This window comes from Oryctolagus cuniculus, chromosome 15 (assembly GCF_964237555.1).
Source record: "Oryctolagus cuniculus chromosome 15, mOryCun1.1, whole genome shotgun sequence".
NCBI classification, from domain to species: Eukaryota; Metazoa; Chordata; class Mammalia; order Lagomorpha; family Leporidae; genus Oryctolagus; species Oryctolagus cuniculus.
In genome coordinates, this window is record NC_091446.1 from 60059023 (window position 1) to 60071983 (window position 12961).

The following is a 12961-nucleotide window of genomic DNA, read 5'->3' on the forward strand; positions in this document are numbered from 1 at the left end:
GTTGGAACTGTTTCACAAATACCATGATCTGTTTTCAAGGGCAGTTACTCATTTTTGTTTTGAAAGAGGCATCAAAATCTAAGTTTCAACTTTGTAAGAGACAGAAAAGAGGAAACAAGGACAAATGTCACTCTGAACACCCTAGATAAAACGTCTAAGAGAACTCCTGATTTTTCTCATGACACCCAGTAAATGATTCTACCAATCTCCCAGCCAGCAGACTGTCAACATTTGATTCACTCTTGACTCTGCTCTTCCTCTCATATCCCACTTGCAATTCATCAGCAAATCATACTGGCTCTGCTTTCACAAGATATCTCAAATCTGACCATTTCTCAATCCTCCCACTGCTGTCACTCATTGGTCCAAGTTAGCATATTGCAATCTCTTGCATAGTGTATTGCAATAGCCTCATTACTGATCTGCTCACTTCCACAACTTACCCCCTTCAACTTGATTATTAGCATTTCAGCCATGATCAAACTTTTTCAAAGTCATGCCACCTGCTTTTTAAAACCATAAAGTGGTTTCCCATGCACATACTTAATACAATTTCAAGTTATTTTCATGTTCTGAAGGCCTTACATAATCTGTCCTGATACCTTTCTGACCTCATGTCCTTCCTCTCTCTTTGTCAACAGCCTCCTGATATCTAGGCTTGACTCAAACACACCACTCCCCTTCAGGCCTTGACACTTACTTCTTCCTCAGTCAGGAATATTCTTCCCCACACTCCTCCCTCCCATTGGTCATGTGACTTCACTGCATTAAAAGTTTTGCTTGACATGCCTAACTAAAATAGCACACCACCCCCCTTCCTTCCTGGTCTTTCTCTATTCCTTTGGCGTAATTTATTTTTCTTCTTAACAATGGTATCTTCCTCCACTAGAGTGTCAGCTCTATGAAGACACCGACTGTGTTTTTTACATTGAACCCACAATGCCTAGAACAGTGCCTAGCACATAGTAGATGCCCAGTAAATATGTATTGGATGAATGACTTAAAACTAAGTTATCCATAATAGAATTTAGGAAATTTTAGAGTACAAAATTTGTTAACAGATGGCTTTTAAATACTTATAGGAAGATATTTTTAAATTTATTCTTGAAAGTGATACACCTTCATAATTCCTCTTTTATCTAATATTTATCTATTTTAAACTTATATATGCATTTTCATCTGAAAAATCTCTAGGGTAGAATTGTTATCTTATTTGCTAGATGAGGATAATTCAGATTCAGATCAATTAAGTTCCTGTCTCAAGACAACAAAGTTATTTAGTGTTGGAGCTGATATTCAAACATGGGTTTTCAGATTATAATCATATATTCTTTGATATTTCTGGCATGGAAGCAAATCAAAATTCCAATCATTCTACCTACATAAACAAATTTTCATTTGAAAGTCATCTTATAATTATGACTGCCTTTACCAGTTTAACCTTTTTCCTTTGCCGCTGTAAGTTTTCTTTGTCCTACTTTATCTGTCCTACTTTATCCTGAAATTTTAAAAAAGATAAATAGATTTAGCAGGAAATGCTAATGAGAAAAAGAATTCAACGATATGTATTGACTGGCTTCTATGTTCTTTGTGTATATAGAGATGATGATGAACAAAATAAAGTTAGAGAGACAGAAAAGTACAGAGAGATGTAAGGAATTGTGAAAAGTGAGCTTTGGGAACACTCTGGAGAGGCACCCAGTGTAGGGAAGGGAGGAAATTCTAGAGCAGTGACATCCCAGTTAGGAACTGAAGACTGCAGAACTCAGCAGTCTGGTTAAGATGGTCAAGGGAGTTGGGCACAGGGAGCAGCCCATGCAAAGGCTGTGTACAAAGACTTGAAGTCAGCACAGGTCAGGAGCATCTCAAGAGACTTTAAATACATTGAACTAACCACGAATTAGGCATTCAGTTTCTCTTCAAAGTTTTTCCTTAGGGGCCGACGCCGCGGCTCACTAGGCTAATCCTCCGCCTTGCGGTGCCGGCACACCGGGTTCTAGTCCCGGTCGGGGCGCCGGATTCTGTCCCGGTTGCCCCTCTTCCAGGCCAGCTCTCTGCTGTGGCCAGGGAGTGCGGTGGAGGATGGTCCAAGTGCTTGGGCCCTGCACTCCGTGGGAGACCAGGATAAGTACCTGGCTCCTGCCATGGGATCAGCGCAGCGCGCCAGCCGTGGCAGCCATTGGAGGGTGAACCAACGGCAAAGGAAGACCTTTCTGTCTGTCTGTCTCTCTCACTGTCCACTCTGCCTGTCAAAAAAAAACAGTTTTTCCTTAGGTCAAGTCACTTCACTATTTCTACCTCCAATTCTTATCTATAAAATGGAGACCGTGATATTTGGCCATTGTTATATACTACTAATAGTATATTTATGTATACTAATAATAGCTATAATTTGCAGAATGCTTATATATTAATCATAGCTATATACACTAACACTAATATACTAATAATAGCTATACTTTACAGAATGCTTATATACTAATAATAGCTATATATACTAACACTAATATATTAATAATAGCTATAATTTACAGAATACTTACTCAGTATCAAGCACATTTAACCATCCCTTTAACCTGTGAAATAGCTACTGTTATTATCCCTGTTTTACAGATGAGTAAACTGAGGCTTACAGAGGTCAAGTGTTCTCAAGTTTATACATCTAGGAAGTGTCACAAGTAGGATCTGAATTAGTTCTATCCAACACCAAAGTGTTAGTCATAAATACTAGATTAAAACATTAGAGGTGGGCATTCAGCCTAGTGGTTAAGATGCTAATTAGAACACCAGGGGGCGGGGCATCTGAGGGGTGAGCCTGGGGATGGTAGTGCTCTCTGTTGGTCTCTCTGCCTCTCAAATACATACATTTTTTAAAAATAATTAAAGAGAATGCCTACTTTTAAAAATTAAAGTGATTAAAAAACATGTATCTGTTATTCCCTAGAAATGATCCTGATTTTTTCTTATTATTTTGTTACAGCATGCAGGACGACAGTGTAGAAGCTTCTACTTCCATATCTCAGCTTCTAAGAGAGAGCTATTTAGCTGAAACCAGACATCGGGGAAACAATGAGAGAAGTCGAGCAGAGCCTTCCTCCAACCCTTTCCATTTTCCAAGTCCTTCTGGGGCTGCTGAAGGGGGCGGAGGCCAGGATGACCTTCCAGATCTTTCCGCCTTTCTGAGCCAAGAAGAATTAGATGAAAGCGTCAACCTGGCGAGATTGGCCATCAATCACGATCCTTTGGAGCAAGCAGATGAAGCTCAGGCTAGAAAACATCTTTCTTCTGACCAGATGAAACACTTGCCTAAATCCAACCTGGAGCCTAACTTCTGCCAGGATAACCCTCGAAGCCCTACCAGCTCTAAGGAGAGCCCCCAAGAGGTCAAAAGGCCACCGTATAGTTCTGAAACCCAGTCCAAGAAAGTGTTCTTAAATAAAGCGGCCGATTTCATTGAGGAGCTATCCTCTCTTTTCAAAGCCCACAGCTCCAAGAGGATTAGACCTCGTGCCTGCAAAAACCACAAGAGTAAACTGGAATCTCAAAGCAAAGTTATGCAGGAAAACAGCTCCAGTTTTTCAGATCTGTCAGAAAGACGAGAAAGATCTTCTGTTCCCATCCCTATTCCTACGGATACCAGGGATAATGAAGTAAACCATGCCCTTGAACAGCAGGAAGCCAAGAGGCGTGAAGCTGAGCAGGCTGCCAGCGAGGCAGCTGGCGGAGACACCACGCCAGGTTCTTCCCCTTCGTCTTTGTACTATGAAGAACCTCTGGGGCAACCTCCCCGGTTCACTCAAAAGTTACGGAGCAGAGAAGTTCCAGAAGGAACCCGGGTACAATTGGATTGCATAGTGGTAGGAATTCCACCGCCTCAAGTAAGGTAAAAATGTCCCATTAGTAATGTTTGGCAATTGCTTTCCATCAACCATGGTATTCCTAAGTATTATCTTTTTCAGTATATGTTTTCAAGCATTAGATACTGCATATAAAAATTATATATTAAACATGAAAAAGACAGTGTGTAAAGTAGGTGTGTCCAATAGATAATACTAAAAATACAATTTAAAATTTTCTAATAGCCACATTTTTAAAAAGTAAAAAGAACTAGGTGAAATACATTTTCACCTAGTTATATTTATTTACCTAATATATTTATTTACCTAATATATCAAAAAAGATTATGATTTCAGCATATAAGAATTATTAATATAAAAATTATTTTACCTTCTATTCATCATACCAGGGATTCAAAAATCCAGTGTGAATTCCACACTTAGAAAACATCTCAATTTGGATGCTAAATTTTTCTAGGAAAAACTTACTCTTCATTTAGATTTCATAAAATTTATAGTTGAAAGAGTAGATTAAAATACATTAAAGTTTTTTAATAACCAAATTAGGTATGAAATTTTTTAATTTAAATGAATTAAAATGAAACATAATTCCAAATTCAGTTCTTCGTTCACACAAGCCACCTTTCAAGTGCCTGATAGCCACAAGTGGCTAATGACTAGAATATTGAGCAGTGTGGGTCTACAGTCTGTAGCTTTGAAAAAAGAAAGCATTTAAGATCTCTACTCAATGAATAGTGGTTGTATTTTTAAAATTTTAATGAAAGTCATATAATAGGATACAGACTGATGGAATAAAGCATAAAATGGGTTGTGGCTAAGGTCAATTGACAGACTTATTTTACATGTATTAAAATTATGATAAACTTCTGATGTCAGCTTACTGAATGTTATTCCCCTAAATGCCCAAGTATTTCCCTGATATAACTGGTGAGTAACTAGCAAAGATATTTGTCTTTTATTTGCTTGGCTTAGTCACCTTTCCTGTGAAGCAATTAAAGTATAAGGTTCAGGACTCCTCACTTGCTTAGCCACTACCTAATTTTGTTTATTTATTTATTTTTAAGAAGTTCTTCCACATTTATGATCTGCAGGTCCCACAAAACCTGGAACCAGTCTTAGTCCCCAGGTGCTCCTTGTGAAATGTATTCTTTTTTAAGTGAATTCCTGGTGTAAATGTTGTCCTGTAAAAGTCACCTGGCCTCCCTAACCACCTAATTACTACTAGAATATTACTTCATTACTATTTCATGTATATTTGCTGTATATAAACAGGGCCTCGTCTTTTTTCCTTATGTCATAATCATAGGACATAGCGTTAATATTAATAATAGTATTTCTACTTATTAAATGCATGCAAATTCAAGGGATTCTGATCCAAAGATGTATCCATACATTGAATTTTGCTTTTCAATGGCAACATAAAACAATATCAAATATTTTTACAATGGTATAAATATTTTGCTATCAGTTTACGCAACTGACCTCCTTGAGGGCCAGGGTTCTTTGTATCTAGAGGATCAAGCACAGTGTCTGGCCCACAGTCACTCAGAAATGTTGAGTGAATTAATGCATAAAGAAAAGGAAAACAGAAAACTCAACCTAGATTCAATGCAGGAGTGAGACAGTTGACCTAGCATGTAGCAAAAGTTTGGAACTGAAGAATACAAGGCGGGTCTACCCTTGTCCTCTAAACGTGCCTGATGACCCTCCCAGGGACTTTGGTCAGTAATGCTAACAGGATGGCATTACAGCACCATGATAGGCATCTGGTCGGTCTAACTAAGTCGGCAAGCACTCAAGTTATGATATATGTTCAGCTTAGTTTAGTAATTGTCCAACCCACTGGCTTCTAGACATAGATCTGCTCTGAATACAAATAAGTAAATAATCTGGGCCAGTCAGGACTCATCTTTCTCATGTCTCAACCAGGACAATCTCAGATACAAGAACAAATTCTGTACACCACTGAGAAAAATCAACCAGGAAGAGTTATAACGTACTCATTCCTTTCAATAAAAAAATCTGGCAATCCCTCAAAAACTACTTAATCAAACAACTAAAAATTTACAAGTCTGCAAATTTAAAAGTCACAACAGTTTCATGTAGCAACACTAATTTTACCTGGGAAGAATTACTTTACTGATAGAATCCATGCCTGTATCCTCATTTTTTTAAATAAATTCACACTTAATTTCACAACTACATTTGTATTTTAAAGGAATAGACTTATCCAGGTAGACTTATAGCTGTCATTATTTTCCGAAGCACATAATTTTTATAACTCTAAGGAGAAAGCAAATATTTAATTAGTTTACACTATGTGCTTGATGCTGTTGTCAGTGCAATGACAGAGACAGTATCAGTGTGTCCTTGCCCTCAAGGAGCTTGCAATCCAAAACAGAAGTCATCCTAATTTTTATAGCATTAACCACAGATACTATCAGGATTCAGAGAAGGAATGGAGGACTAGAAAAGTCAAAGAGGACCTCAGAGATGTTGGAAGATTTTAGTTGAGCTTTGAAGAGTGAAATTTGCTCATGCATCCAACAAATACCTTTTGAGTTACTGAAGGGATTCATTAAGGGTACAAAACCCTCGGGAATGATTGGAGGTCAGTCTACACTGCTCGGAGAGGGTAGCTCACAGTGTGGTAGAGAAGGCAGACAAACATGTAACAAAAAAAAAAACACTGTAAAACGGTGGAACAAGGGCTACAGCAGAAATATATATAGGATGCAGTGGTGACTCGGGGAAGACATGAGGCGCTTTGCCTGGAGTGTAGGATAAAGGGAGTGTTAAAACACACAAGAAGGAAATAGAGCAGTAAGAGTGGAGGGGGAAAGCAAGTGCAAGAAGACCCAGAGGCAAATATTTTCAGGGAAACACAAGTACTTGGCCTTGGCTATGTCAAGAACATGGGAAAACAGGTGAGGAAAGATCAGAGATAAGATTAAAGAGCTAGGCAGATGGGATGGGTACTTTCAATAGATCAACTTAGCATGTTTAGATAAGGGCACAGATACTGGAACTGGAATGATGTTTTTACATGAAGAGGAAGAGACTGATTTAAAAGGAAAGGAGAGTAGAGCCAAATGATTTTGAAGAATCCTGAAAGCAAAACACAGTAGCTCAGACTTGATTTCAAAACAAACCAGAATCCATTTATACTAATGCATAGGAAGGTAACAAGATGACAAGGAGCACTTAAGGAAAATTAGTCTAGAAGAATGCGTTAGAGTGGAAATGAGTGGAGCCATGAGGCCACTCAGGAAGCTGAATAAAGTATCTCAGACATCAGATGCTCTGGTGGGAACGGGCTGGGTACAGCGGGGAAAAGAAGAAAAGACGTTAGAGAGTAAGTGATATTTAAAAGAAAAGAAATCAAGTGAACTTGGGGACTGACTAGATGGGGAGGAGGAGAAAAAATCACAAGTTCTGAGAAAAAGGAGGAGTGGCTGATTTGTAGAGGAGATTGCTGGGGATTTGAGTCTGAGGAGATGAAGGGGTCAAATCCAATAGGCAAGCAGGCAGAAATGCAGGCCCAGAGGCCAAGTGAGAGAATGGTGAAACAGAGACAATTCAAGCTGTGCCATGATGTTGGGAAAAGTCAGGACAGCAGCCCTGTAATTACAAGGGGGCAACATACATTGTCAACACTTAGAACGAAATTCCAGTTGTTGGTGCAGATCGGTGCTGTAGTAATTGTATTTTCCAAACTTCTTTTGGCAGTAACTTCTCCCTCCACCAAGGGTAACATAATACATTACCTCAACCACGTATCACACAGACACACACAGCTTTAAGATAAAACTGGTGCTGCTGGGATTGAAGAGGGGTGAGGCAGAGGTAGGCTGGAGCCCTACCTGCTTGCTCCCCACTGAATCTCCTGTGGCATCTCCCACGACACAGGAGTACAGGTTTTGACCCAGAGGATTCTTTTAAAAATCCATTAAAGCAATACAATATTAAGATATTTTGATTCGCTAAATGTGAACACCATAGTCAATAAGGATAGTATCCTTTTTGCTATTTTGGCAAGAAAATATACTAAGTACAGTGGGAAACTAGGTACTCTTGTGTGTAGTCAGTGTTTTACCTATGTGCTCATAACCCTATTTAACAAACTGAAAAAAAAAATCATTTTTATTCCTATTTTTGACTTTCAAGTTATTGGGTAGAAATTACTTCGTCAGGAGTGTGGAGTCTTCCATCACTGAAGCTAGCATTTTTGTCGGCTTATGGACCTTGGATTAGGCTTCACTGGAGGAGTTGTCTCAGAAAATGAAATACACTCATGCTTTATGCACAGATGAAAGAGTCTGCAGGAATTCACAGCAAACAGCCGTGACCCCTTTTTGTATCCTGATGCCAAATTCTTTTCCCAGGAATGTACAGCTGGGTCACCAACTATTTGCTGGTATACAACCTTCTGGGGCAGCACAAATTTACCTTGCGTAGACGTGAATGCCCACTGTGGTTGTTAGATTTTGTTATTGCTACTTGTGGACATTTTCTGGCAGGTAGTATAGCTAGGAAATACAAAGGAAATGAAATAGTATAAAGAAAAGGATAATGTAAATGCGATATGATAATTTCATGTTACATTATTTTAGGGACTTTTCCTTCTGCCTTTTGGAAAAACCAAGATACCTTTATTCACTTACTCATTCAACAAAGAAGTGCCTATTTATGAGCCATGTACTGTTGTAAGCACTAACTTTTTTTTTTTAGCTTTCATTTTATTCATTAGTCAGAAATACAGAGAAAGAGAGAGAGACAGAGAGACAAAGACACACACACAGAGATCTTCCATCTACTGGTTCTCTCCCCAAATGATTGAAATGGCCAAGGCTGGGCCAGGCCGAAGCCAGTAGCCAGGAGCTTCATCTGGGTCTCCTACATGGGTGCAGGGGCCCAAGCACTTGAGCTAACTTCTGCTACTTTCCCAGGTGCATTAGCAGAGAGCTGAATCAGAAGTGGAGCAGCTGGGATTCGAACTGGCGCCCATATGGGATGCTGGCGCTGTAGATGGCGGCTTAATCTGCTGTGCCACAACACTGGCCCCAGCACTACCTTTAAGTAGCAAACAAGATGAAGACTCTGCCTTCATGGAATTTAGAGTCTAGTAAGGGACAGATATAAGGGAGGGAGGGAGGGAGGGAGGGAGGGAGGGAGGGAGGGAGGGAGGGAAGAAAGGAAGGAAGGAAGGAAGGAAGAAGGAAGGAAGGAAGGAAGGAAGGAAGGAAGGAAGGAAGGAAGGAAGGAAGGAAGGAAGAAGGTTAATGCCTTGGCCTGAAGCACTGGCATCCCATATGGGCGCCAGTTCTAGTCCCAGCTGCTCCACTTCCGATCCAGCTCTCTGCTATGGTCTGGGAAAGCAGTAGGAGATGCCCCAAGTGCTTGGGCCCCTGCACCCACATGGGAGACCAGGAAGAAGCTCCTGTCTCCTGGCTTTGGATCAGCAGAGCTCCGGCCATTGTGGCCAACTGGGGAGTGAACCAGCAGATGGAAGACCTCTCTCTCTGTCTCTACCTCTCTCTGTAACTCTGTCTTTCAAATAAATAAAATAAATCTTAAAGGAAAAAAGGAAGGAAGAAAGGAAGGAGAGAAAGAAATAAAAAGTGATTATACAATAACAATTGTGATAAATGTTAGAAAGGGAAGAACATGCAACCAAGGACCAAAGTTTATGGGTAGGTTGAAGAAGGTCTTCCTGAAAAGTGGTATTGAAGATAAGAAATAAAGAGTGACTAGAGGGGAGCCCAGCAAAGCAGTGTATGGGGAAAAGTGTTGCAGGCTGAGGGAATAGAACTGGAGAAGCCCTTAGGCCACAAGCCTTCTGGGAGTTGAAGGAACTGATATTGCTGGATCACAAGGAGTGAAGAAGAAATGGTTTGACTGAAATCTAGAGAGGGAGTAGAGGCCAGATGCTGAGAGCCTTCTAGGACAGGCTACTCAAAGTGGGTCCCCCGAACAGCAGCATCAGTGTCACTTGGCACCTTGACAGAGAGCCAGTCACACAGGCTACATCTGGGACCCCTGAACCAGGATCTCCAAGGGTGAGGCCAACCACCTGTGTTTTAACAACTGCTGATAATTTGTTGAAGTGAAGCAATGAGTGCACAGGGGTTCACTGTTCTAGTCTCTCTGCTTTGTGTGCATTTGAAAATTTCCACAGTAAAAAAGTCCAAAATGCAATATTTTACCTATTTTAAAAGTTTTATATAAGTGGAATTATAATGTCTATATGCTTCTACTACTTGGATTTTTGCTCTAAAAAGAATATCCATGTTGTTGCTTGTAAACCTAATTCACTCCTTTTCATTGCTATATAGTATTTTACTGTAGGGATAGAGTATTATATTACTGATGTACATTTGGGTCATTTCTGATATATTTCCTAATATGAACATTATTATAAATGTTCTAATACACCAGGTGCATGAGTGTGTCTGGACATGGAATTGCTAGCAGTGTGTACAACCACAACTTTATAATAACACCAATTGGCTTTCCAAAGGAATTATTTCATTTTACATACTCACCAGCACTGTATAAGAATTTTGTTTGCTCTACATCATTGGCAATATTGACATCACTAGACTTTAATTTTTGCTAATCTAGTGGTTATAAATTGTTATCTTATATGGTTTTAATTTTCATTTCCATAGTTACTAATGAAGTTGTGGATTTTTCATATGTTTATTAACTGCTCAGGAGAGTTTATTTCCTGTGAAGGGCTTATTTATGTCTTTCATTGGTTTTTCTATTGCATTATTTGTTTTTGTGATGAATATTATGAAATTATCCTCTCTCAGTTTGATTTGTCATTATTTCCTCTATGATATCTTTTGACAACTGGATGTTCTTAACTTCAGTGTCTAATTCAATTTTAGTTTTTTGGACTTCATTTTCATAGTTTGTGTCTAATTTAAGAAAAAATATTCCTAATCTCAAAGGCATACATATTCTTATACACATCTTCTAAAAGTTTTATAATCTTGCCTTTCACATTCAACTTTTAATTGACTTAAGTTAATGTTTGTGTATGGTGTAAAAAAGAAACTCATTTCAGGGATTTTTTTTAGTTTTTAGGTTTTTTTTTAAGATAACCTCTTGTGCTAGCACCCGTTTATGGAAAAATATATCATTTCCCCATTGATCTGTAGTGTCAGCTCCTTCATAAAGTGAATTCCATGAATGCATTCTGGCCCCCTGCTCTTTTCCCCTGGTTTATTTATCTCATTACAACAGATGTTTTCATAGTTCTTGATTTGCAACTTTTTCATTTTAAGGATTTTGGGCTCTTCTTGGTCATTTTTTTTAAAAAAGATATTTATTTATTTTAAAGGTGGAGAGACAGAGGTATCTTCCATCTACTGGTTCACTCTCTAAATGGCTACAGTAGCTGGGGCTGGTCCAGGCTGCAGCCAGGAGCCTGAAACTCCATCCAGGTCTCTCACATGGATGGCTGGGGGCCCAAGTACTTGGGCCATCCTCTGCTGCCTTCCCAGGAACATTAGGAGACAGCTGGATTGGAAGCAGAGCAGCTGGGACTAGAACCTGTGCTCTGACATATGATGCCTGGCTTAGCTCACTGCACCATAATATCAGCCCCTCTTCTTGGTCTTTTCACTCTTTAATACCAATTTTAGAATCATCACATTCCACAAAATTTTTCAAAAACCTAGAGATTTTTGGAATCTCATTGAATCTGTGGACCAATGTAGGTAGAATCTTACATTTTTCATATAGTGAACATTCATATTCAGGAGTAGGGAGTTATTTCTGCATTTCTTTAGGTATTCTCAAATGTTTTTCAATAAAAAGTTATATGTAGTTTTTCACTAGGTCTTATAGATCTTTAATTAGCTTTATTCATAGGTACCTCATTTTTTAAAGATTTATTTATTTATTTAAAAGCAAGAGTTACACAGAGAGAGAGAGGGAGAGGCAGAGAGAGAGGTCTTCTATCTGCTGGTTCACTCCCCAATTGACCAGAGCTGTGTCAATCAAAGCCAGGAACCAGTAGCTTCTTTTGGGTCTCCCACATAGATGCAGGGGCCCAAGGACTTGGGCCATTTTCTACTGCTTTCCCAGGCCAAAGCAGAGAGCTGGATTGGAAGTGAAACAGCCGGGACTGGAACCGGTGCCCATATGGGATGCTGGCACTGCAGGCTATGGCTTAACCAGCTACACTACAACACTGGCCCATTTCCACATTTTAATCTTATATAAAACTTCATTCTAACTGGTCCTGTTTAGTAAGATAAAGATTTTTGAAAATCAGGTGGTGTTGTGGTATAGTGGGGAAAGCTGCCACCTGTGACCCTGGAATCCCATATGGATGCCGGTTTAATTCCTGGCTGCTCTACTTTCAATCTGCTGATGTATCTGGGAAAGCAGCAGAAGATGGCCCAAGTGTTTGGACCGCTACACTCATGTGGGAGACCGGGAAGAAGCTCCTGCTCCTGTCTTCAGCCTGGCCCAGCCCTGGCTGTTGCGGCTATTTGGATACTGAACCAGGGGATGGAAGATCTCCCTCTCTCTGTAACTCTGCCTTTCAAATTAATTAATTAATTAATCATTTTTAAAAGGTTTTTTAAAATCATTAATGAATACTGAATTTTATCAAACCTTTTTAATTGAGATTATCATTTTTTCTTTACTCTGTTAATATGATAAAGAATCATAACTTTATGACATTAAACCAACCTTGAATTCTTGGGATAAACACAATTTGTTCATAATCAATTATCTTTTTGAATATTTTTGGATTTGGTTTATTAATATTTTGTTGACAGCTTTTGTATTTTTGTTCCAATATGAAAATGGACTCAATTTTCTTTCTAATACTATTGTCAAAAGAGGATTGGTCTGAGCCCCAGTGTGACATTAAATCAGTGCGACTGGTATGGTCCTTAAGGCTACTTATGGTTTACATGTTTCTAATTGCATGTGGTATCCATTGTATCCATTCTGAATTAGCTATTTATTATTTTGAGTCTCACTCTTTTCTAGACCACGTTGCAAAGGAATTCCAAGATTTAAAATTTGATTAGATAAGGAAAATTCTACAAAAGAGATTGAGAAGTTACATCCTA

At 39.1% G+C, this 12961-nt stretch overlaps 1 protein-coding gene across 6 annotated transcripts in view; it reads left to right on the forward strand.

Annotated features, from left to right (window-relative positions):
- The window catches only part of MYPN (myopalladin), a 117175-nt gene that overhangs the window by 28579 nt on the left and 75635 nt on the right, over nucleotides 1-12961 (forward strand). For 2 of the 6 annotated variants that reach the window (XM_002718457.5, XM_070057738.1), the window contains exon 4: nucleotides 2981-3883. The exons of the other annotated variants lie outside the window; for them this stretch is intronic. In XM_002718457.5, the coding sequence (XP_002718503.2) occupies nucleotides 2982-3883 (902 nt within the window). In that variant the 5' untranslated portion in view covers nucleotide 2981. The remainder of the gene's footprint in view (nucleotides 1-2980; nucleotides 3884-12961) is intronic. 6 annotated transcript variants of the gene reach the window in all.